Source organism: Colletes gigas, unplaced genomic scaffold, assembly GCF_013123115.1.
Source record: "Colletes gigas isolate AHSC1104 unplaced genomic scaffold, ASM1312311v1 Colletes_gigas_Sc00009, whole genome shotgun sequence".
NCBI classification, from domain to species: Eukaryota; Metazoa; Arthropoda; class Insecta; order Hymenoptera; family Colletidae; genus Colletes; species Colletes gigas.
In genome coordinates, this window is record NW_025106638.1 from 5,120,545 (window position 1) to 5,147,283 (window position 26,739).

The 26,739-nt window shown below is 35.6% G+C and overlaps 2 protein-coding genes across 2 annotated transcripts; one reads left to right on the forward strand and one right to left on the reverse strand.

The window, feature by feature from the left end:
* The first annotated feature begins 806 nt into the window (after positions 1–806).
* Positions 807–26,739, forward strand: LOC122397441 (sushi, von Willebrand factor type A, EGF and pentraxin domain-containing protein 1-like). Its single transcript, XM_043396593.1, has 32 exons — positions 807–1,004; positions 2,265–2,552; positions 3,173–3,428; positions 5,176–5,373; positions 5,744–5,908; positions 7,844–8,026; positions 8,890–9,102; positions 11,054–11,254; positions 11,590–11,838; positions 12,558–12,806; positions 13,231–13,440; positions 14,192–14,286; positions 14,696–15,002; positions 15,072–15,284; positions 15,346–15,507; positions 15,975–16,271; positions 16,829–16,971; positions 17,041–17,140; positions 17,333–17,546; positions 17,615–17,772; positions 17,893–17,981; positions 18,539–18,648; positions 18,729–18,901; positions 19,279–19,493; positions 19,571–19,778; positions 20,102–20,275; positions 20,826–20,917; positions 20,980–21,116; positions 23,348–24,233; positions 25,190–25,349; positions 25,428–25,616; positions 25,900–26,739. The coding sequence occupies exons 1-32, from the start codon at positions 807–809 to the stop codon at positions 26,070–26,072; spliced, it is 6,705 nt and encodes a 2,234-aa protein (XP_043252528.1). The 3' UTR covers positions 26,073–26,739.
* On the reverse strand, positions 5,985–7,279 carry LOC122397299. Its single transcript, XM_043396413.1, has 3 exons — positions 7,149–7,279; positions 6,479–6,599; positions 5,985–6,128 (listed from the first exon to the last, which is right to left on the reverse strand). The coding sequence occupies exons 1-3, from the start codon at positions 7,277–7,279 to the stop codon at positions 5,985–5,987; spliced, it is 396 nt and encodes a 131-aa protein (XP_043252348.1).

A 26,739-nucleotide genomic window follows, 5' to 3' on the forward strand; every position in this document is an offset into this window, starting at 1 on the left:
GGTGATGCACAGTCCAAAAGTTCGATGGTCGTACATCCTATCACGATATCATCCGTAACGAGTAGATTGCAGATGTTTACGTAAATGAATGCGCTCATGGAAAAACAGATAGGAAAATAGGACTTGAATCGAAAGTTCTTTCTTTTATCAAAGGTGATGATTTAAAAAAAAATTCAAGCAAAAATTTCGACCCACTACAGCCGAGGACCACCCTAGCGCGTATATTGGAATACGCTGAAAAAATGATCTCGACCGGAGATCGGTCGATGAGGATGAACACGTGCGCGCAGTACAGATGGAACAGAGAGTCCCTTGTTCTGAACTTTTCAGCGGTATGGATGTAGCTTTACACGATCCTCCGCGAAGCAGTAGCAGTTTGTCTCGATGTATTGACAGTCGTTCTCTAAATAGTGCCTTCTTCGAAACATTTAACGAAACGAGTTGTTGACTTCGTTGCACACGGCTCTGTCTGTTCTTCGTTGTGTTCCGCGAGGCGTTGATGTCACGAGACCGATTTAAAAATCCGCCTCACAGCCGACGATATCTCATAAATTCGAAAGAAATGCATGGAATTTCTGTAAACAATCAATGATATGTGTAAGCGTCGACATAAAAAATACTGCAGACGAGTTGCGTTTGAATCGCTGTGCTCATTGGTGCGGAATTATGCCCTGAAAGTATTTCTCGAATCGTAAATACGAATTGCAAGCATGATCGGTCCGATCGCCAAGAAATGCATATTAATTGGACTGTTGTCCCGTATGTTTATATCGATCGTATCTATCAACGATGTTGTTCGATTCAACATGGGTTTGAACGTCGAACCGAACGAAGAAAATACGACTGCGTCGTTCTTTCTCAATTTCGGTGAGAAAAGGAACACAAATTGGCGCGAGCTGACCGCGAGTTTCGGGAATGCCAGAAGAATGTTCAAAAACAAGGCAGACACTTTGTCGCGCATTTTCAAAATTCATATCGATCGTTTGAAGAGTCAAACCGACCAGGTAATCGTTAACTTCATGCTGTTAGATTTTCTTAACTCGTTTGATACTGAATTATTTTTTCCTCGAAATTTATGTCCGTTTCTTTCACATTTCATTTAAATATGCTCGATAATAATTTCTTCGTCGCACAAAATTATTTGTTAAAACTTGTTTTTTTATATTTATAGCAACGACTAATTGAAAGAATTTAATACTGATAACGTCATATTCGCAGAACAGTCACACCTCTGGGAAAAATTTTAATGAGAGATTCTAGAGGCCAGAATAAGACGAAAATGAAGAATATCAATTTCTTGATTGATGCTTCGTTAAAAAGTTATTAAAAAATTAAATCACAAAACTTCAAATCATTCTGAAAAAATTATTTTTGGTTGCTGGGATCAATTATAAGTATTTTTTGTGAACAGCCATACCCCCGAAATCCTACCCACTTTCTAGAAAAAAATTCGAAGAGGTGTGAAACTTTTGGACAAAATTAAAAAATTTCAAATCGTCCTGGAAAAAATATTTTTAGTTGTGGGAGTCGATTACAATCATTTTTGGTCAGTAGACATACCCACGGATTCCTACTCAGTTTCTAGAAAAAAATTCGAGAAGGTGTGAAATTTTTCGACAAAGTTAAAAAATTTCAAATCGTCCTGAAAAAAATATTTTTAGTCGTGAGGGTCGATTACAATCATTTTTAGTGAATAGACATACCTCAGAAATCCTGTGCATTTTCGAGAAAAAAATTCAGTACGGACGGAACTGTAAACGTTAATAACTTCTTAACGAAGCCTCCATCAACAAATTAGTATTCTTGATTTTCGTCTTATTTTGGCCTATAGAATCTCGCATTAAAATTTTTCCCAGGTTTGGCCGAGCATCTTGTATGTAATATTTAAAAAATCTAATCAAACAATATGGTATGATTCTGTAAATATTTTTATTAGTGGACAGACCTGATAGTTTCAAAATTATTCTATCATTCGCTTCAGTTCGTAATTTATTATTACAAATGTATCTAATTATGACACTGGTACGTTCTTCGTCTGTAATACAGTTTTCCTTCAACATATACTTTTACTTTCAACAAATTTTACTATATTTTATGTATATTTAAAAAATTGTACGAAAAAATGAAACGTAAAGGAAACCGATTTTTCCAAAGTATCAGACTAGAGTAGCCCCGTTAAGTTTCACGGTAGACGCCATTAATTTTAGCGAGATTGTTCACGAGCGATGCTGAACGATTGAAATCGTATGTGAAATATTTATCAGGTCGAATTGATATTCCTCGTCGATGCCTCGGGATCCGTGGGTTTGAAAAATTTCCAAAGCGAATTGAATTTCGTGAAAAACCTTCTGTCCGACTTTGTCGTGGAACCCTCGGCCGCCAGAGTTGCGATCATAACATTCGGCGGGAAAAGGAACATCAGACGCAACGTTGATCAGATATCTCGTACCGGTGACAATGATCACAAGTGCTTTCTGTTAAATAAACAATTAAACAACATTAGCTACACTGGTGGTGGAACGTATACACGTGGCGCTCTTATAGAAGCTCTTGTAAGCGTTTTTTCACTTTTATATTAGGTGTACAACTTAGCTTCTGCTGTTTTTCCCCGAAATTTCTCGGCTCCAACTCGTACGTCACCCAATTATATTGCTTCTGAATCAATTCTTCTTGAGTTTGACACGAGTCGTGATCAAGTAATGCCTCCAATTCTCTTTTCCACCGTAATGCTGGTCCACAATGTTAAAATCACTGTTCTTGAAGCGTCGAAACCACTCACGACACATTCTTTCACTAATAGTGGCCTCACCATAAACACTTGAGAGTAGTTGATGAGCCTCAGTCAGATTTCTTCATATTGAAGCAGAAAATTAAAGCCTCCCGCAAATGACGAGAATTTGGCTCGTAAATTTACATTTTCAATCGAGAATAACTTTATCATGCAGACACAAATCGACTATGGAGGTATGTTGACCAAGTTAATTGAATGACATCTATGACCTATTTATTTCGACCACTACTTACCGCTAAATCCAGCTATTGAAAAATGGCGGGAGCAAAGTTGTACACCTAATAGCTCTACACTGATGATAAAATATTCCTTTCGTTAATTACTGTTGGTTAAACTGCGTTTCGATCTAATTTTCGAAGCGTTTCAAAAACTATTTGTTAGAGAATTCTTGAGAAAGGCCGACAGAACGCGGAGAAGGCAGTGTTTCTTATAACGGACGGGTTCAGCAATGGCGGCGATCCGCGACCGGCAGCGAATCTGTTGAAAAGTGTTGGTGCGACAATATTCACGTTCGGAATACGAACGGGGAACGTGCAGGAGCTTCACGATATAGCCAGCCTTCCGGAATACACGCACAGTTATTTTCTCGACAGTTTCGCCGAATTTGAAGCCCTTGCACGACGTGCGCTGCACCGTGGTGAGTTTACGTAGTTTTGCACATTTTTAGTTATAACCCTTACTTTACGGATGCTTCCCTTCAACGTAAAACATTGTCGTTTTCTACTATTTTTTCGGATGACGTTAAAATGTTTCTTAATATCAATTCCTCCCGATGATGCAATCAAACTGCAGCAAGACGTTACAAATCTCAACAACGGGACCAATCATTTGCTTTTGAATATACAGAAATGTAAAATTCTGCGTTTTCATCCTAAGAAAACCCCTGTTATGTACCGTTACTCAATTAATGGGACTTTTTTGGAATATTTCACTAGTATAAAAGATCTTGGAGTTACATTCACTTCAGACTTCATAATTACATTATCAGCTTCCAGGTCTCTTGACTTCATTGAAAGATTGCCAACACATTTCAAGAACCCTAACACATTAAATATCCTCTTTAACGCTCTAGTTCATCCAAACCTTGAATATCGTTCCCCTATCCCCATCGATTGCATTGAAAGAATTCACCACAAATTCCTACGCATCGTCTCCTATAAGCTGGGCAGTCCTATTCCAGTTACTGGTCACCACTATGCCAGAATTTTGTCGGGATTAGGGTTTCTTACGCTTGAACAACGTAGAACTATATGTATACGATATGTTGTTTGCTTATAAAATCATCAATAACTATGTAAATTGTTCTGAAATTTTACAATTAGTTGAATTTAATGCTCCGGCAAGAATTACTAGAAATATGGAATTATTCTATATTTCAACATTTAAACGACATTATACATACAATAATTGTATTAATTATATCCTTGCCCAAGCTAACCAGTTTAGTCAGCGTCTGGACTTCTCTGTATTCCTTTAAAAAGCGTGGCGCTAGTGTTGTATATGGAAGGAATGAGGTCAATTATGTGTAATCCAATGTTGTTATTTTTGATAATAATGAAATATATATTTAATATATAGGTAACATAAATTTTCTGCTGTACACAACTCTCACAAGACAGTGGAACCCCTCGCGTGCCAATGCTGCCAACATTAAGCCTACTTTACACTACCATTCACTCACCAGGCATACAACTAATAAAACTAACCCTACATTATACGCGCTGTATCTTATAACATACGCAATTAACGAGACTTTTACATACATTATGCAACTGTATTGTATCAAAGGGTGTATAAACTCGTAAATAAATAAATAAATATTAGGTAGAGAATTACGTTGAAATTAGAGCGAAATTCTTAGAGGGATATTAATACAGATATTGATAAATATCGATAATATAGGAATGTTAATAGACGCAAAAGGAATTGAACTAAAATGTAACGTAATTATAAAGATTCAAGGAATCGGATTTAAATGTAATGTAATTATAATGCAAATTATTAATACTATTAATTTTGATTTGAGCTGATTACAAATAAGATTTCTGTATATTTTGTAATGGACTTCTTACAAAGTATGTATTCAGCCTTAGAAAATAAACATTCGCTACTGTTATAGGGAGATACGTTTATAATACCCGCGCTAATGGCGCATGCGCAGACACGAAAAAGTACACTTGAAGTTTAGTTCAATAGCGCGGAGTTTAGTTCGATAAAGCGTTATTTGCAAAGAACCTGGAAATCTGATTTCATAAGTAAACTTATCCGCGTTCCATATACACAACTACAAATATGCAAGGCCGTAACTTGAAAGTTTATTTTAATAAATGAAACAAAAAGTCTCCTTTATCGAATATAAATTTGTCTCGTCTCAATGTTGACAGATTTGGGATCTGGGAAATATGTACCCGTGACGATACCAGACAATTGTGGTCTCTTGTGTCGAAATATTAGCGAGATCGAGAACGACCAAAATTGTTGCGACAATTCCGCGACGTGCGCCTGCGGGATTGCAACCGGCCATTACGTTTGCATCTGCCCCACTGGATACTTTGGCTCCGGTTTCAAAGGATCCTGTCAACGTGAGTTTATCTATGTAATTAGAATTTAACCTTCTATAACTCTGTGTATTTCTAAATATATCTTTTGCACCGTTCTGGGTCCCAAAGTGTAGCTCTGTGCGATTTATGTTTAGTGTTGAGATCATTTGAAAATGGCTGGTTTTGAACCTGCGCCATTCTTTAACTCGTCGGATCCAATTTGAATCAACTATAGTTAAAAATTACAAATTGCATTCGGACATCGGTGATTTAACACTAGAACTACCGAACTGGTCAAAATGAAAAACTATTACACTTGATTGGATTTTTACAAATTTACTGTGTTTTTCTATATGAGAAATTTTAATTTCTTTGATAAATTTTACAAATAAGTACATCATAATTTTTCCAGCTTGTCCAAACGGTACATACGCTTCCGAAGAAATATCTGGTGATTCTACATCCACGTGCATATCATGCCCTGATGCCAATCATGTGACTATCAAAGTGCCAGCAACTTCTGTGGAGCATTGTGTTTGCGCATCAGGATTCACGACAGACGGAAATAAATGCGAAGGTAATACGTTGTGAAAGTTGATTGTTTATTGTGGTATCGTTTCATTTAATTTCTCGACGATTTTATTCGTTATTGGTTACCAAAGGAATCCTTTGCCAGCAGCGAGGACAGGTATATTTCCGGTTAAATGTACTATGTCGCGAAGAGGATCGGGGTACACTGGCATATAAGATCCATATTTTTCCAGTTGAAATTTTGGTTTACTTGCAAGCCAACCGTACTATGGAAATAATGTATTTTAGAAATATTTAATATTTTCTTTTTACCCTTAACACCAATCGTATTGAAATTGTTATAGTATGAACATAATAATCGGTTATGTTTAAAACAGTTAGAGATAAAAATGTCACAAGACAAATTTAATGTTTATTTATTTTTATACATCGATGCGTCTTTTAATTTTTTGAAACGAAAATATAATTTTATTTCATTATAAAATAAATAAGAAATTTATAATTGTTTCTACGTTTGATAACTGAAAGTACATTTAATTATTTTAGTATTATTTAAAAAAATACTGTTCTTTGATTTATACTTAAAGTAATCAAAGTGAAAAATTATTTATTATACCTCAGCGCTCGTAGTAACCGGAAATGGTAGACACGTTTTTCCCTCTTCTCGAACAAATGACTCAGTCTCTACGATCGGGTGCTTTTCTTCACAAAGTTTTTTCAATTCGTTTCCCAATTTTCTACACAATCAATCGATGATCAGTATCCTCGATTCGTGAAATTATAAATGTAAAGAAATTCGATGAATTTCAATTTTCGATCGTTATCTATCTGTTGTACGAACAGGAAAAAAAAGAAAATACAAATTACGTTTCAACCATTTTGTCGACGTTCCTCGGAAAATTTAATTTAAAAATTTGTGATTAAATTTGACGATCGTGATTTATCGAATACACACAAAAAGCATTATAGTTTTCATTATACATAGTGTTCCTAAAATAAGAGTTCAAGCTTTAGAACAACGTTTATTAACGTTATATTTTTCTTTCGTTAGTTGCCTTGAAATAGTAAATAATGAACACAACTCTAGGTTATAAAATAATTTTACGTATTTGACAAAAAATCTAAGGCACGAAATTCCTTTTCAGAATCGAGTTTTATAATTGAGTTTTATAAAACACTTTGTATGAATATTTTTTTATGAATCGTATCTAATGTTCCATCAGGAGTTTTGGTTCTTCTTGTAATTGCTTTTTCTAATTATTCACCCAAAAAGAATTTTTACATACACGTGTTCGTCCAATAACCATTCGTACGTCTGAAACCATTTTATCTGCAGATGCCTTTGTTTACGTACACCCTCGGCTAAATTTCTAGAGTTGGCAACAAAATCGCGAGGTTTGTTGCAGCGTGGGTCCATTATGTTCCATAAAATCTCTCAATCCCAACGATGTCTCAAAAAGTCTGTATTTCATTTCCAAAAAAAAAATTTGTGTTTGTTTAAAGTGAAATTGTCAATCAGTGTCATAAAGTTTGCATAAAATTTCTCTATATTAAAAAAAGAACGCACTAGCAAATTTATAGCAATCTTCAACTATTACGAACAACGTATATATATCGAGTGTACAATTATTTTAATGTATGCATAAATGTAACTAATACTCTTAATACTCTTCTTCTAAAAATGGCGCGCCATTTCTATAATTTCTTTCGAAATCAATGCTCTGTTTGATTTTCTTTGGGAGGTACGTCCCCGTTAATCTATGAAAAATGTCAGGAGTTATTAATTAACGTAAGAGATGATTCAACAAAAATGGCGGCTTCAAATGCAAATATGTGAAGTTTTCGTAATGAAGGAAGAAGTAAATTATCGTACTTGAAATTACTATTTGTTACAATTAATGTTTTCTAAAATATTTTAACACGTGACAATACATCTTCTTTCCTTTTCAAATGTTTACTCGTGCTTTGTGATTTTTTGCAGTTATAACATGTCCCAAGTTGAAGATACCCGAGAATGGATACTTGGTAAAGGCTGGCGCATGCAGCAACGTCGTCCACGCAGCTTGCGGTGTAAGATGCAAAATCGGTTTTTATCTTACAGGCGATAGTATTCGACTTTGCGGGAAAAATGGCAATTGGTCTGGAAATGAACCGAAATGTCTGCGTAAGTCCAACTTTTTAACGAACAAAGACGTTAAACATTTTTCTTGAGGGCAAATTCAACAAAAGGTTCTTATGTCTTTATGAAACATCGATGACCTTGTAAATTTCGAAAAGATAACTTTAATAACATTTAAACCGTATATGTAAAATATTTTTTATACTATCATAATTGGAGGAGATGTTAAGACACCCTGTATATGACGAGTTTAGGAATGATTAGAAATATAATAATTTTTCAGGAGAACGGGACATTTTGGTCTGACGATTTTTTTGAGACATTTTGTCCTTTCAGATAAAAAAAATTTCACGTAATTTTTTAAACAGATCTCTACCGTTCCAAGGAATCCAGCTATGATAATTTTTAGAATTAATTTTGATACATTCGGTGCATACTGTTACATGTTTGTTGCCTTCCTAATTTCCATTAGTAATTTTAACACTAGAACTACCAAACCAATTTATCGTAATTTTCTATAAGAGAATGAATAAACACTTATTTCCATTGCATTATACATTTCTTCGCGCACCTATCGTTTCAATTTTCTTGATGCAAATAAGTAGTTCTAGTGTTTGTGGGGTTATTTTTATTGTGTGGTATGCCTGGTGAGTGAGTGGGGTATGAATGAGAATGGGTGTTGGCAGCGCTGGTGCGCGAGAGGGACGGCGCGGAAATCCCTTGTATGGAGGAGAGCGTGATGCACACGTGGGGAGAATTGTGTTAAAATATGTATACGTTATATTATTAAATAAAAAGGGGCTCATTTATTAGACAACCTAATTCCTCCCACAGTGTTAACAAATCTATCTAGTAATTTTCCCAAAATGTTACCTTTTAATAATTTTATATCTCTCGTTTTTGGACAGTGAAAACTTGTCCAGCGCTTCGAACACCGACTCATGGTCGAATGCGGTGTCAGAACGAAGAGGACCAACATTTGATCACGGAGAATTTCACGGCATATCCGATCGACGCGCGTTGCCAATTCAGATGCGATAACGGTTATCAGCTTCGCGGGAGCAAAATTCGTAATTGCTTGCCCTTGTCGCAATGGGATGGCCTCAAAGCGACTTGCAAAGGTGAAGGACGTCTGCAATTTTGGCACTAGTTCAACGAAACCGATATACGCCATTTTTATGACTGACTCATCGAAAGGCAACGTTTCGAAGGACGATATTTGGAACAACTTTTTCCTTTAACAAAATTATCGAAAGTTGTTTCATTCGATCGTAGATCGTTCATTATTTTAGCAGGACATAGACTTTACCTTTTAACACTAAACCTACCACGATTGTTCAAATGATCAGTCGAACGATTTATATTTTTTTTTTTGGTTTTAAATCGGACAAAATTTGGTATTAAATTCTGGTTAACTAAATGGGAAATATACAGGGTGTTCGGCCACCTCTAGCAAAAATTTTAATGAGCGATAGTAGAGGCCAAAATAAGACGAAAATCAAGAATACTAATTTGTTGATGGAAGCTTCGTTAAAAAGTTATTAACAATTAAATTCAAAAATTTCAAATCGTTCTGGAAAAATTATTTTCGGTTGCGGGGGTCAACTACAATCATTTTTGGTGAGTACACATACCTCCGAAATCCTATCTACTTTCGAGAAAAAAAATCGAGTAGGTGCTGAAATTTTTCGGCGAAAAAAAATTTTTCAAATCGTTGTGGAAAAATTATTTTCGGTTGCGGGGATCAATTACAATCATTTTTTATCATTACACTTACCTCCGAAATCGTACGCACTTTCGAGAAAAAAATTCCTTACTGAAAATCCAATTAGGTGCCTAAATTTTTCAACGGAGAAAAAAAATTGCAAATCGTTGTGGAAAAATTATTTTCGGTTGCGGGGGTCAATTACAATCAGTTTTTGTCATTAGACATACCCACGAAATCCTGCCCACTTTCGAGAAAAAAAATAGAGAAGGTGTGAAATTATTCGAGAAAATTAAAAAATTGCAAATCGTTGTGGAAAAATTATTTTCGGTTGTAGGGTTCAATTACAGTCATTTTTGGTGAATAGACATACCCCCGAAATCTTGCGCATTTTCGAGAAAAAAATTCAGTAAGAGCGGCACTTTAAACGTTAATAACTTTTTAACGAAGCTTTCACCAACAAATTAGTATTCTTGATTTTTGTCTTATTTTGGCCTCTACTATCGCTCATTAAAATTTTTGCTAGAGGTGGCCGAACACCCTGTATAGCAAAGATTAAAGGAGAGAATCTTTAGTTTAATAATGCGTATTAAAAATAGTTAAACTTTAGATGCGTGCAGTTCTGAAACTACTGGTATTTTCTCTATAATTGATGGATGAATGTTTTCTACATAACTCCGCCATCTTTAGAAACTGCAAACCTCCCCCTTTGAAATGATTTTTGTTTATGACCTCTTTCTTTTACACCTGTGACGAGTGACGTAATGTTTACTGTTTACTACGAGCACGGGCGGTCAACGACCTTTCCAAGTAGCGAAAGTTCATTGACTCCGCGACGTAAACAATGAGAAGTAAACAAACACTTTGAACCCTTATATCTCTGGAACTAACTACGCTATCGACTTGTATGAACACTCATTTTAAAGGGCACTTCATCCTCTAGCCGATGAACATAACGACTATTATAATTTTTACTGTCTTCTATGTTTATTTTGAAATTTGCTTTTACTCTATGCATCCAAAGAAGTTTCAGCAAGAAAAAAGGGAAGGTCATTTAACGAATACATGAAATGTTGATAGGTTTAGTGTTAAAAAGAACTTGGAGTGTAACTATATTTATTATACACAAAATTTGTAGCATTAAGCTTATTGGATGTATTTGTAACGATTGTCATTTATTATTCGCGTTAATAATTTTCAACAAACCGTTTGTGGCCATTGTTTAAAAAATTATTAATATAGAGTAATCTACATTAATGAGAAAATATACATATTTTTGTTCTATAACGTAGACATGCTATGCTTAGTTTTTATCATGAATAATAAATTTGTATGATTACAACTTGCTCATTAGTTTGTATTTACAGCAATAACGTGTGAGCCTCTGAAGCAAATTGTAAATGGGGAAATATTACCTGGAAATTGTTCTGGGCCAGAAAAGGTGCCGTTTGCGACAAACTGTACGATAATGTGCAAAAAAGGTTTCGTGCTTGAAGGGCCACGTACCAGACTATGTGGTGGACGTTCTGGAGTTTGGTCACAACGACGAAGTATTAATCGTTGCACAGGTTGTCTAATTATTCTCAAATATACAGAGTGTTCCGTGTTAATCGACACGCTTGAATTTGAAATCGTGTTTTTATTGGGCTCTTTGGTATCAAGGTATATTTGAAAACTAAATGCGTTCAAAGTTTTTAAAAATTTTGAAATTGTTGGACATTCCTTGTTAGCAAAAACAGAATCTCGATATAGTTTCAGAAAAATTCAAGCTCGTCGATTAAGGCGAGATACGTCTTGTAAACATAAAAAATAGAATTTTTGGTTTTTCGAATTCTTCAACGCGATTGTTCTCACAATTTTTCCATGCAACATGCCTTCTATTTACGATTAATTTTCTCCGTAGATAAAACGCCACCTTCGATAATATGTCCACCAGATATCGTCACGATGAGCTTGCCAAAACGAAATTATGCATACGTTAATTGGTCGACACCAACAGTATTCGACAATGCGGATGAGTTTCCTCTGATCTGGAGTAAACCTTACATCACGTTTCCTTGGAAAGTGAAAATCGGTACGCGAACAGTAATATACGTGGCGCAAGATGTAACTGGGAATAAAGCCAGATGCAAATTTAAAGTCAAAGTTATCGGTAAGTCAAGCAATTTTGAACCTACTTACGTTCTTACAAGTCACAGTCAAAATTGTACATTGTATAATAAAAACATATTTCATCCGATAAAGAAGTTTAGGGATGATTTGGCTACCCCTGGGAAAAATTTTAATGGCAGATTCTATAGGCCAAAATAAGACGAAAATGAAGAATACCAATTTGTTGATTGAGGCTTCGTTAAAAAGTTATTAACGTTTGAAGTTGCGCCCGTAGAACGGCAATCGGCGAACAGCTCCGCGCTATAGTGGAACTTTGAACGTTAATAACTTTTTAACGAAGTCTCACTCAACAAATTTGTATTCTTAATTTTCGTCTTATTTTGGCCTATAGAATCTGCCATTAAAATTTTTCCCAGGGTTGTCGAACACCCTGTATAGGATTTCCCAATAAAATAGAATTTTGAGCTGAAATAAAAAAAAAACTACAAAAGATAATCTGATGTTCGGTGTTTTATTTTGATGTACATTCTAATCGAAATATAATGTAATTTGGAGAAACTCAATTTTTTATCATTCTGGCACTTAAATCAGGCTGTATCTCACCAATATCACGAATGATGCTTACTTTGAAATCAGTTTTTTTTTTACGCTATAGAACCCTGGATTTGTATTATTTCTAAATTGTTAATACCGTAGATACCTGTTATAATGCAATTACATCGCAATTATAGCGTAAATCTACTTTTGCGATTATTTCAGACACAGAACCGCCAATGGTCGAAAATTGCATGGATCCCCCAGTGTTTTTCACTGACAATGGAATCGGAGTAAGTAACGTAACTTGGGACGAGCCTGGTTTTTACGATAATTCAAAAGCACCAGTTCGAGTGAAGCAAAATTATTATCCTGGGGAAAGTACATTCCCGATCGGATTGACAAAAGTGATATACGACGCTATCGATAAATACGATAATAAAGTAAGCTGCATACTGAACGTCACTATAAAAGGTATCAAACATACTGCTTGAATAAAGTGATTCATTATTTTGCTATTCGGATCATATTAGGTTGGCCAAGAAGTTCAACATAGTATGTAAATAGAAAATAATTTATAATAATGAATTTTTTAGCTTTATAATTCATCGTTCGTGAAAATCCCCCTATTTCCCTGTAAAATATTAATCCAGATACTTTTATTATTGGTCTCTTAAGAATCGAAACATCGGAACGAAGAGATATTCTACTGCATTATTTAATCCAAAATAATTCTTTGAAAAAATTGATTTTGTTTTAAATTTTTCTGGAGAATATGGTTTGAAAAATTTATGTACAAGATCTGCACGATTTTGGCCAATCTAATAATTAATAAATTAGTATTTTAATAAGATATAAAACTAAAAATCCTTATCTGTTATACTTTTATGATCGACAGACGTGTGTCAAGAAATTCCAGAGATTCTGAACGGTTACTCAAATTGTTCGTCGTCGGTCAAGACGAGCGAGTGCACTATAGGGTGCGAAAAAGGATTTGGATTTGCGGATGTGATCCCTAATTTTCGCATCGTGGAAGACGCGTTGCAATTAAACTGTGACACGAGTAGTTCAAATTGGACCGAAGAAAGTTACTTTCCCGATTGTACGGGTACGTTTCTTATGGCGATTCTGAAGTATAACAGTAGTTCTTAACCTGTGGTTCGCGTGCCCCGTAAACTTGAACGCAAAAATTTTAAATATTTATTTTCGTTGCATACATTATGCCCAGTAAAATATAAACTTTATCCTTTCAATTCTTTGACAATACGATTAGACTAAAATAAATATTTAAATTCAAGGTCTTGAAGCGAGAATTTTGTCTTATACAGAGAAATTACAAGCTTTCTCAGCTAAGCTGCTGTCTTTGGAAACTTTCAAATGCTGATAGAAGTACTTTGTTAAGGCAAAATTGAAATTCATAATTCTCTAATAATATCCTCCTTAAGAAATGAATTTTCCAAACATCTGGAAACACTACAGAACTCTTAAAAATTATTTTTATCTCAGTGTTTATCATCACAATCCTTTCCCGCCTAATAAAAATTTTATCAAAGATAGACTTGATCAATGGTAAACTCGTTAATCTTGGAATACAAAATTTGCTAGAATTGAAATTAAAAAAGTCTCGGAGCATCTGTATAAGTTTTTATCTTATTTTGATGAAAAATATTGACGTAACTAATATTAAAGAACGTTATTTTGAAGAACGTTGCATAAAAGGATCTACGAATTCCATTAGACTGTTAAAAGGGGTTCGTGGAAAAAACAGGGTAAGAACCGCTGTAAAATGATTGTTATAGGACGAGAAAGATACTAACAATAAGTAATGAAAAACTGTTCTGTTGTATGCCTCCGTGAAGAATCAACAACACTGCAAACTGTGTCCCAAGAAGGAAGCATCGTGTTGGAAGGAAATGTTTCGACTGTATGCAATAACCAAACGACGCTCCGTGAAGTAAATATTGATTCCTCGTTTAAATAATTATACAGGGTGTTTGGCCACCCCTGGGAAAAATTTTAATGGGAGATTCTAGAGGCCAAAATAAGACGAAAATCAAGAATACCAATTTGTTGATTGAGGCTTCGTTAGAAAGTTATTAACGTTTAAAGTTGCGCCTGTAGAACGACAATCGGCGAACAGCTGCGCGCTATAGTGGAACTTTGAACGTTAATAACTTTTTAACGAAACCTCAATCAACGATTTGGTACTCTTGATTTTCGTCTTATTTTGGCCTCCAGAATTTATCATTAAAATTTTTCCCAGGTGTGGTCGAACACCCTGTATAATCAACCGCGACAAACATCGGTTCACTTTTTATGCACAGCAAAACATGAAACATGCCTTCTGTTATTATTTCAATTAGTTGAGCGAATATATTACTGCCGATTTAAGATCGACGTTGTTCGATATTTGCGGAAACAATATCGAGTGCAGCCTAATTACTTTCGATCCTGAGTGCGAGGAAAATGTGTCACCGACCAACACATCCTACTCAAACTTGCTAAGAAAACGAAGGGAATTTAAACATTGCGATGTTCCTGGCAGAGAATTATTTCTAAATATCGGTACAAAATCGAAACGGGACGTTAAAACGAATAACGACACCGATAGAAACAAATCGAAAATGAAAAAGAAGAAAGAGAAAATTGAAATAAAGTTCAAATTTCTAGGTAAGTATTCGCATTTTGATGACTTCTAAAAGTTCACGAATAATTTATCGATCCTGTTGTTCGATGTAGGAAAGATAATCGAGGAAAATTTCGAAAACCCGCGATTGGGGGTGCAAAAACTGAGGGAGAAAATCGAATCGATGACCAAGTCTGGGAAACTAAATTTGCTGAACGACAAAACCAACCAAGAAATCGCGAAGCTTGCGCTAAATCTACATCTCGTTTTCAAGAATTTTCAGGAACTTTGCGAACCAGGAAGCGTTCTGAAGAAGCATACTTGTGGTGAATAAGATCAGTCATTATAATTCGTTGACAATCCATCGATAGTTTCTTTTAATTGCAGTGAAATGCCCATTGGGAACTTTCTTCAATTCCTCGAACGAACATTGCCAGCCCTGTCTTTTCGGGGAATACGAGAACACCAGTGGCTCCTTGAAATGCAAACGTTGTCCCGAGTACACTTTCACGAAAAGGATGCATGCAAAATCTTTGCAAGATTGTATACGTAAGCATCGTTCCGAATCAAAATTCAGTTTTTTATTATACAATACACTCATCAGTAAAATTGAAGGATCAAAATATTGTCAATCTTTCAACTTTGCAAAGACACGTTATACGACAGAGATATTTTTCAAAAATTTTACGAGTTCGTTACTCTTACTTTCAAGAATAGAATTAATAATAATCTCTGCTTTAAAATATTCAAACGACTTTACGAACATTAATTAATTTGTTTCGCCATTTATTTTACAATGTGTTTGTAGAAAAAGGTCTCCTCTTATTACTACAATTTTTCCCCGTTTTATCGCAGATTAAAAGAAAAGTATTATAGAAATATTTTTTCTTCTGTTGTTCCAATAAAAAATAAAATTCTGTTAATTGTAAAACATTGTGATTGACAAACATGGGGAGATAATTCTAAGAAAATGCAGCGTAATGATAATAATTATATGAATATTCGTTTTCTTTTAGGTTTATGTAGACCAGGATACTATTCTCGAAAGAAACGCCATCGAGGCACGCGTTTGACTCTTGAACCTTGTCTAATGTGCGATATTGGATTTTATCAACCCGAATACGGGCAAATTCGTTGTCTGTCATGTCCAACCAATACTACTACGGAAAATCGTGGATCCAAGGATATAAGTAAGTGTCTACCCCTGTATGAGATCGACGCTGAAGTTTGTCGATCAGAATCGTGCTTGAACGGTGGAAAATGTGTACAAGAAGAGGACAACTTCGGTTGCGAGTGTCCTGACTACTATGTCGGTTAGTATGCAATACTCTACTATATTACATCGTTTTTATAATGTAACAACATTTGATCGTGTGTTATTTATTTATAAGTGAAAGGACAAATGAAAACCTCTTCACAAAAAATTGGGCCTCCGAATAATGTTAAAAAATTCTTATTACTTGACTTTTGGGTGGAACCATTTCATTGCAAACAAAAAAATAGAATTGATCTTTTATCACTTTTAACAAAAACAGAATGAAAGATGAGTAATGTATTTTAAATTCAAATTAATGTTGATGAAACTCCATAGCAGGCTTCAGCTATTCCAAACATTTAAGATTTTTTATTTTCCATTTTTTTTCTTGATGTTTTTAATAAGAATTGCATTACTGCAGGAAGCACTGTACGTGTGTATAATTTGTTCCTATTTTTCTTTTAAGAGCTCTTCTCTCGTTTTTACATTAATCTTCCTTCGATGCCCTTGTAATTTTGTGTCCTTGGTCAGTAGGTGAATGCCCCCAAATTCTGCGATAAATGTTGGATATTTAAGTCACATGAAACGAATCAAGAACGAAATAAATCTGATTAGGTTCAAAGTGCGAGACGTTTCGAGATCCTTGCGATTCTTCGCCCTGTCTGCACGAAGGGTCGTGCAACCTGCAGAGTCTTTCAAACAACACGATATATTACACTTGTGCGTGCAAAAGTGGATACACAGGAGAGAATTGTGAGGTAATACAAACGTAACGAACAAAAATGTACTAACAATTGATGTACTAAAAAAGATACGACAACTTGTAGATACACATTGATGAATGCGCTGTTAATCCTTGTCAAAACAATGGCGCCTGCGTGAGCACTGGAAACGATTATAGTTGCGAATGCAAGGACGGATTTGAAGGTGGTATCTATTAATAATACAACGAGTATTACGAACAGTCAACCCATTTGCATCGTACGAAAAATTGCAAAATATATTTTTGTTCTATCTAAATGCAAATATTTGAAAAATGATGTGTTTAGTATACGATGATAATGGCAATGGGTTGATTGGGGTAAAGAATTTCGAATTTCATCAGGACATGTTCTTCAGGGGAGTTTTGTGAAATCGCTGTGGATCACTGTAATCCTTCACCGTGCATGGAAGGATCCACGTGTCGCACTGTCGACGAAACCTGGCAATGTATTTGCAAACCCGGTTTCCTCGGTCGTCATTGCAATCTTTTACCCTGTGATTGGATCCCGTGTTATGGGAACTCGTACTGCGTGAACGTCGAAGAAGAAAACGCAACGCGACTGAGTTATAGGTGACTACCGATTAATAGATTTAGAGTGGATATTTTCTGTGGAAAAATTACGATTCGTTGATCATTAGATGCGAATGTATCGATGGCTACGCTGGAGAGAATTGTTCGATGATTGTGAATCACTGTAGAAGTCTTCCATGTAGGAATAATGGAAAATGCCTCGACAGGATTGGCAATTACACGTGCGTCTGCCCTGCGCCGTTTAAGGGGCGAAATTGCGAAACTGGAAAGTATAGTCTTAACAATCATTATGTAATTTCATTCGATATCAATTCTATCTCTTTGTATAAGCGAAAGTATTGTTCTGTATGCTTTGTCTCTTCAAAGACGTACTGTTTGTTTACAGAATTGTCATCCGATTACGTTATACACTTCACCAAATCGGGAACAACAGACTATGTCAGTATGAAGGGCCCTTCGACTAATCTTTTGGAGGTAGTAAATCATATCAACCGGTATAATGATAACAAAGAAATAAATGAAACGAAGCGACAGGAGCCGAATGATAATTTATGCGATTATTATTTTTCAACACTAGAACTACCGACAATTATAGTGTGTTTATTTGTACCAAAGAAATTGAAACCATAGATACGCGAAGAAATATATAACGCAATGGAAATAAGTGTTTATATATTCTCTTATAGAAAATTACTATAAATTTTCAAAAATTCAGTCGATTAAATTTTTTACAAGTTTTATTAGAAACTTTCATTTTGACTGATTTGGTAGTTCTAGTGTTAATCGTTGTTAAATATTACGTTAGTCGTCTTGTTTAAAGTTGAGAAATAACTTAAATATCGATTAGGTATTGTGTACTTCTAATCAGGCTGAATCCAGCCATTACATTTACAAAATATCATGTTTTATACTAGGTTACAATTAAATATACGGGTACGGACAATTAAATTTTGTTTTAAGATTTTTTACGTATTATTTTGTTTTAATATCTTTTCAATGTATTCTTATTTCACGTAAATATCAATCTACAGTTAACGGCATGTATGTGGCTGCAATCACGAGACACGTTCAATTATGGCACGGTGTTGTCATACGCAACACGTTATCACGACAACGCTTTTACCATAACTGACTACAACGGGTAACAAAATATTCCTTGTGAAAAAAATTAAATACTTTATAAATTAATACCAATGACTCATTGACATCTCGATTTCGTAGGCTCGTGATATACATCAATGGACAGAAAGTGGTTACTGATATTAAAGTCAACGATGGATATTGGCATTTCATTTGCGTTACTTGGGAACACGAAAATGGCTCTTGGAATACATTCATGGATGGTCTTTTAAAGGACAATGGGACTCGCTTGGCAAAAGGAACTAACGTTCAAAGTAATAACTTATTATCGATAGACTGAAAATATTTCTTGTTTTCTTTTTACTTTGAATAGTCGAAGACATATCTTAAACAATGTTTGTTGCCTTTTATAAACAAACGAAATATGTCACATATCTCTATAATACGCAGGTAAAAAAAAAAAATATAAAGACATAATGAAGTATTTTATTATTATTCCAAATATTCGAATATCCGGAAGTGGTTGTAATAATATTATTAACAAGTGGTTGTAATAATATCCATAACAATGATGCTCATTGATAGTAAAATAGACAAGGAATACTCTCATTCCTGAGAACACGATTCTTTCATTAACATCGCTACAAGAATGTTTTTAATCGTACAATTGAATAATATTGTTGACAATTAGGTAACGGAACTCTCGTCATCGGGCAAGAACAAGATCGCGTTGGGGGCGGATTTTCCGAGTTGGAGTCCTTTCTGGGTAAATTAACTTTGCTGGACATTTGGAGCACAGTTTTAACAGCGGCGGACGTGAGACATTTATTCAGTACCTGTGAAAACTACCACGGTAACGTAATTTCATGGTCTCAGGTACAAGAACACGTGCATGGCGATGTTGCGGTAATTGTGCATTTTTTTTTTTTAATTCGTATCTTCGTACATCCACGAATATTCCACGAAATATTTCACGTTCTTAGATAGTAAGCAGCCCGTTTTGCCACGGTTGTCCCTTGCCAGTTGTACCGTTCAAAGGTAACATAAACGTCAGCGAAGACTCGTCCGAAATTACTTATTACTGCGACGCCGGTTACATGGTGCGATTTCGCGGCAACGAGCATCCATCTTTGAAAATCAAGTGCCTTAAACAAGGACAATGGGAAGGCTACTACACACCAGTTTGCGTCAGTAAGATGAAAAACCTTTTGTCCACTTTACGATAGATATGTAAGACGTCTGAGAAATTTGTAAACTTTCACGTACAGAATTATCAGAAAAGCACGATACTAATTGGGTCAGGGAAGTTTCATGGCTCGAGATTGTGTTGGAGGCTTCGTTTTCGAAAAAAATGAATTTTTTTCTTCGCTAAATACAATCAACCTAAGAGATCGTTTCAAGAATTATTTTTTTAATTTAACATTTAACGTTTCTTTATTATCGATTGAACCTCCACTTTTCTTTTACAAGGGTTACGGAGCAACTTAGAACGCCATGTTTAATTTTCGTTTAAGGAAGAAAATGTGGCTCTCCGGGATATTTTCCACGGGGTTACGTGCAAGGGAGATCGTACTTGTTTAGCGACGAAATACATTATTCTTGTTTGGATGGTTACGAACTTCGAGGAAATCCTCATAGAATTTGCAATGCTGACGGGAAATGGAGTGGGCGACCTCCGATCTGCATAGGTGAAGATTTTTAATTCTGGCCATGGCATATTCTAATTTAGCAAAGTAACATTTATGAATGCTGTTCGATAAAGAGCATAGTCTAAGGCTACTCCTGAAGAATTGAATAAATCATACTATATTAACACTTTACCGACCAGTAGCCTCGACTTTTTACCGATTAACGCTTTACCGACCGATAGCCGATAAATCAGTTTTTTACCGCTCAACACTTTACCGACCGGTAGCTTATTAATCGGTTGTCATAAAAATAAAAAATATCACTAGATTTAATTACCCTGTAATAACAGAAAGAGAGCAATATAGTAACCACTGTCGCAAAGATTCATTTAACATTCCTATAAGTACAAGAAAAAGTAGATATATGTATAATCTAGGGTCAATCGGTACCGGTCGGTAAAGTGTTAATACATGCATCGCTTGACTAAGTCTATCAAGGACTCAGTCTAGCCTCAAAGGAGATTATGTTAAAAAATGAAGCATGTCCCTCCCAAAATAATGATATTTTATTAGAGCAACAATTAAGGCATTTGTACCGTTGTTTTAACAGGGAGAACGTGTAAAAATTTATTGGCTCCGGAAAACGGGGATATCGAATACGTGATTGAAGAATACGAAAGAGACGACCTTTCAATTTTGCAAGTATGAATCACTTATACTCATTATCGAATAACATCGACACCTTTCATTAAATTTTATTCCAGGTAGGACAGCAGCTCGAGTTCAAATGCGATCGCGGATTTCGTCTGGTAGGAGAACAGTTTCTAACGTGCCTGGAATCGGGAATATGGAATCACGAGAGACCAACGTGTGTGGTCTATGGATGTCTACCACCGAAAGAGTAAGCTACTAATAATTTTGTAGCTTTTATCTGAATAACAATATAAATAATTGAACGGAGTTTTAAACAATTCTATCGGAAAAAATAAGTAATTGTTAAAAAGTATTGAATATATACTTTTAACGAATGAGTCCGGATAGAGGTGTGGGAGTATTATAGGGGAAGTGAGTCGGACAAAAAATGGTTTTCTTTTCGTCGGCCTTTAAGACCGACCGTTTATTCCAAAAATAAAGAAACAAAGAAAAACCAACGAACAATTGTAATTAAAATAAACGAGACTGAACAATGAATATATTAATGTGGCCTCGTGTCTGGTCTAGCTCGAGGCTGGGTCGCCGAATTTGCTAGATTGAGGTAGGCCAAGATTCCTGTAATCAGAAAAACACGACTATGTGTTAGACACACGTACGCGTTATACGTATCTTCGTCGCGCTCGTTTGCTCGCGCTCCTTGGTTCGTAATTCGAACGTATCGGAGCGGAGAAATGTAAACTTTCGTAAATTACGAAATATAAGTGGACTGTATTTTGGCTAGGAAAAGAATTAAACTTCTTTTCTTCGCCGATTCAGTGGTCGATTGCCCAGTGGACGGGGATGCAAGAGGAGGTTGTAAGGCTCCTAATGCACTGTTCCCGTGAGTATGCACACTGAGTCTGTGCGTCGAGTCGCACTGCAATGCACTGCACGACCGTCAATCTGCGGCTTCTCTTAACACGTTCCAACAGATGACTTATTTGGCCGAGAGTTACACTGCGAAGCCCGACAACACGTTGTTCACTGCACGAATACACTACTCGACGTGATACGTTGCAGTATTTTGAACTACGCGGGGGCCTGACCCACGACTCCGTTACTTCTCCGCACTGGTGCTCCTCTAAACGTTACACCGGCGGGATCTGTAGAAATAAGGAGGCGAAGACCGAAAATCACACGTCCAAAATGGACGTGGACCTGACTACAGTGAGCCCACCAGGAGGTACACCACGTAGGTGCCTCCCTTTTGGTGTCTCCTAAGCCGAAGGGCAATCACACAGAAGTATGGACGGTACCGCCGACTTCTGTATGATTCAACGTGTATACGTTGGAATCGACCTTTAAATTCCGCACAGGAGGGGTCGAACACCCTATTGGTGTATTCTCGAGCCCTCCAAAATATGCAGTAAATTTAAACTAATTAAACTCGATCGAGATTTGCTCGAACGAGAATCAGGTGAACTTGCACGAATCGAGATGCGAATCGTGTTTTGCTAGCAAGGTGGGAATGAATTTCTGACCTTTTCGAGCAAGGCTCGCTACCCCTTTTGAAACAGCAGTCTTTATGGCTTTCTCGCAAGAGGATTTTCCCTCTTCAATCGCGATTAACTTCTGATCGAAATATGATCGGGAGCCGATGCGTCTCGGTCAGAAGTCGCCGTAAGAATGATACGGATTGACAGCCGAAGACGTCGCCGCGGTACTCTTACTGGTTGTTCCGTGGCGCTGTCTGAATTTCGGCCGTCTCTCCTTGTCACATTATTGGCGCACTACTCTCTCACGGTACTGACGTCACTAACACCGTTAGCACACTCGAATCGAAAGGTAATGAGCCGTTACCGATGCCAGAAAAACTAATAATACACACGTTTTTCAATCACCGTTCGCTATACAAATCCAATTAGAGATAATCTCTTGGTTATTGTACGTTAACAGGATTAACGGTAATTGCGGCCGAGGCTAATCGCTCGGCATTATGCAATCTTTAAACAGTAATCAAGTTCTATTAATCAGATTTCAACTGATCATCGTCACTGTATGTTTGTTGCTTTATTATTGTTAAAAAGAAAATAGATCCTCTGAGTTCAGCTTCCAAATAATTTAAATTAGTTCTTAAAGTAGTTCAGGTCATATCATTTTTGTCTATTGGCTTTGTAATAACACCATTTATCATCTACTTTTTAAATCCTCTATTTACTACTTCCTCCTGTCTCCTGTTCCTTACCCTAGTTATTCTCCTCCTTTCTATTCTTTCAACTCCTTTTCCTCCCCCTCATCTTCTCCTTTTCCTCTTCTTAACTCTCCTGCAACCCTAACCTCGTTTCCAGCAGTCGCTTACAACTAAAATTAAAGTTAACCTTAACCTATTACAAAAGAAAATAAAACTAAAATAACATATCATTTTTGTCAATACCCAAACTTACAATCAAGAACATATCGTACCGTGAATAAATAAATTTTGTTTCGCTATTTACGCAGGATCAAACATGGATACGCAAACTTCGCTAGTTCGAACAATTTACGCGACGCTTCCACGGCGAGCCTCAACTTCGAGACGATTAACAACACTCTCGAAAGAAGCTACTATTTTGACGATGTCGTTGCATACTCCTGCCATTCGGGATACAAGTTCCAGGGCAACCATAATTTGTTGGCCGAATTTAGACTTCGATGCACGGAAAATGGCAGCTGGGCTGGATTTGTTCCCGATTGCGTGCCCTTAAAATGTCCTTGGCCCGGAAACATAAATAACGGCAAACTATTTTTGAAAATACAAAACAACGATACGATAGAGCTTTCCAAGAAACAGACGTCCAACGTTACGAATGCAGAAATTGGAACTGCAAAAGGAGACGATTTCGACGGGAACGAAGATCTGGGAGCGCATTTCGTTCTTGGATCCCAAATTTTAATAGAATGCGATGCAGGATACAAATTAATCGGAGATGGCGTTAGAACTTGCACAGAGAATGAAGAATGGTCGTCAAAGTTCCCGTCGTGTGAACCACGTGAATGCCCTATCTTGGATCATCCACTTTTTCGACGTCTTAACGAAGAAAAAACTTGGAACAATCAAAGTATAAAGGACAATGGAAAACATTACAATGATTCTTATAGAAATGTGCAATATTTTCTGGAAGGCTATACTTACACGAAGAAAATAGTTCTTACCTGCAGGAATAATGTTGGAATTAAATTGACTGATGGAGATACTGACGAATCTGTTTCGAATTTGACGTGGTCTTGCGATGAGAATGGAAAATGGAATATCGACCATTTGAAATTAAACGACACCATAATTGAAGATTTATTCGATAATAGGATGGACGCTTTTTGTCAAGAATCGATGTGCCCTTTAGCTAAAGTAAGTATATAGGTTGTCCCAAAATGATCTATTTTTAATTACAAAATTATAATTAAAAATTGTCCCACAAGCCGAAACATGGAAATTGTTCAAGGGAATAAAAATCGAAATTAATATATTATATAAATTTAATGTATTAAGAATTTATTATATTAAGAGATTTCTGCCCTTATATTAAAACACGCACATAGAAATGTATGATTTATCCACAAAATTATACCATTTATTTATAAAAAGTATTCAGTACGAACACAACTATACTTTCTATTGTATATTTCCACGGTTCATGCGCAAAGTATTTAGCAGGTCGACTGCATAAGATTTGGGAAAAATTTTAATGGGAGATTCTAGAAGCCAAAATAAGGCGAAAATGAAGAATACTAATTTGTTGATCGAGGCTTCGTTAAAAAGTTATTAACGTTTAAAGTTCCACCTGTAGAATGGGAATCTGCGAACAGCTGCGCATGCGTGATAGTGGTTCACACTCAGAAAACTGTGAGGCTGTCGATACGTCACTGAATAGAGTTTCTCATGCTGAATGAGAACCACTATCGCCCGCACGCAGCTGTGTGCAGGTTGCCTATCTACAGGCGGAAATTTAAACGTTAATAACTTTTTAACGAAGCCTTAATCAACAAATTGGTATTCTTGATTTTCGTCTTATTTTGGCCTCTAGAATCTCCCACTAAAATTTTTCCTAGAAGTGAGAGCAACTTCTTGATTTCTTCTCGAAATTCGATGTTCAATATTCCGACTAAAAATATTCTAAACAATTTGGGAATCGTCTGATGATAAAGACCGCGTCCAAGTCAAAATTGACCCACCTTCGTCAACGAACAATTAATATGAAATATACGTGAAATAAGTGTCTCTAATAATATATTACTGTTTTGATAAATCTACTTTTAAAAACGTGGAACACGAACCAAAGAAACTAAGACTGCAGTTACTGATAGGTTTCAGAATATGGATACATAGCTGGCAATGCCAATAATTATTCGAGAACTATAAACAGTACTATTACTTTCAAATGTCGCCACGGTTATATTCTTGAAGGTAACGAAGAATCGGTCTGTTTTCCAAACAGTACATGGTCTGCCATTCCTTCTTGCAAACGTAAGGATAATGTTATTATTATATTCGTATAGTTAATTACTATTATAAAAAAAATTAAGTAAATAATATTAATTTTAGCTGTAGCATGTGGAAAACCGCCAACAATTATAAATGCAGTGTTGAAAGAAGATAATGTTAATGCAACAAATTTTTCATTTGGTAACATGGTCACTTATCAATGCCTGCCTGGATACTTGATGTTCGGGCAACCGAATGCTCGATGCCTTGCAAATGGAAAATGGTCTAGAATGTACAGTAAATGTTCAAGTAAGTATAATATCGTATAACATATAGTCTTGATTGGTAATAAGCAATTGTTTTCTGACTCGAAATAAGCAACTCCCTATCTCCTCCAGTGAGTACAGATCCGTGAAACTATAAATTTTTACGGTTGAACGAGTAGTGACATCGTTTAGTGACAGAATAAGACATGTCATATACTATCTTTTTTCGAAAAATTATGTCAAGCTGAATAGTATACCCGAGTCCCGAGTGGATTGCTTATTTTGTAAGAAAACTTTTGTACTTTTCCATTTATAAATGTTTACAGAACTCTCGTGTAATAAGCCAAAACTTCCTCCCGGTGTTACTGTTCATGGTCGTTCGTACTTGTATCAAGATCAATTAACTTATGTATGCCCTAATGGCAAAAAGCAAGGTCTCATCACGTGCAAAGCAGATGGACATTGGAGTGAATTATCAGCTTGCGACAAGAATCAATAAAGGGAATTCTTAATATAATTGTAAAACAATGTGTATTTAAAATTAGAACATTGTGGCAAATCATTTGAGTTTTTTATTAAATTTTTATTATTTTATAATACTTTCCCATTTTACATCTCATAAGCATGTTTTCACAAAATAATATTATTGTCCGCGTGATAATTCTGCTAATAATGAATCTTACCGTTATTTTCAAAATATTCTACGTATTTATGTATATAATTTTGAAACCGAGTGAAAATGGTTCTTGCAAGTAGTTATTAATAAATATATAATACTGAGCATTTGATAGATCTCCAATTTTATTACTTGTCTTACTTGATAAAAGCAAACTTCTTATTGATGTAAAAAGGTTATGTATTATTACATATAATAGTGAAAAAATGTTATGACAAAACAGTATGTTTCGGAAATTAGTAGCACTTGTATGTATTAAATGTAACAGAAAAGTAAAAGAATGGATATATATAACAACATATTATTAATAGATCATCACATATACACATCTGTTGATATAGTACACTGCATTTTGGTATAAATAGGATTCATACAATATATATGTACGTAATTCGTATGTATAAAACGCACTGTATCAGAATATCTGAGGAAGAGCAATGAAAGACAAAAACATGAAAATAATTTGTGGTATGAAAAATTTGAGTCACAT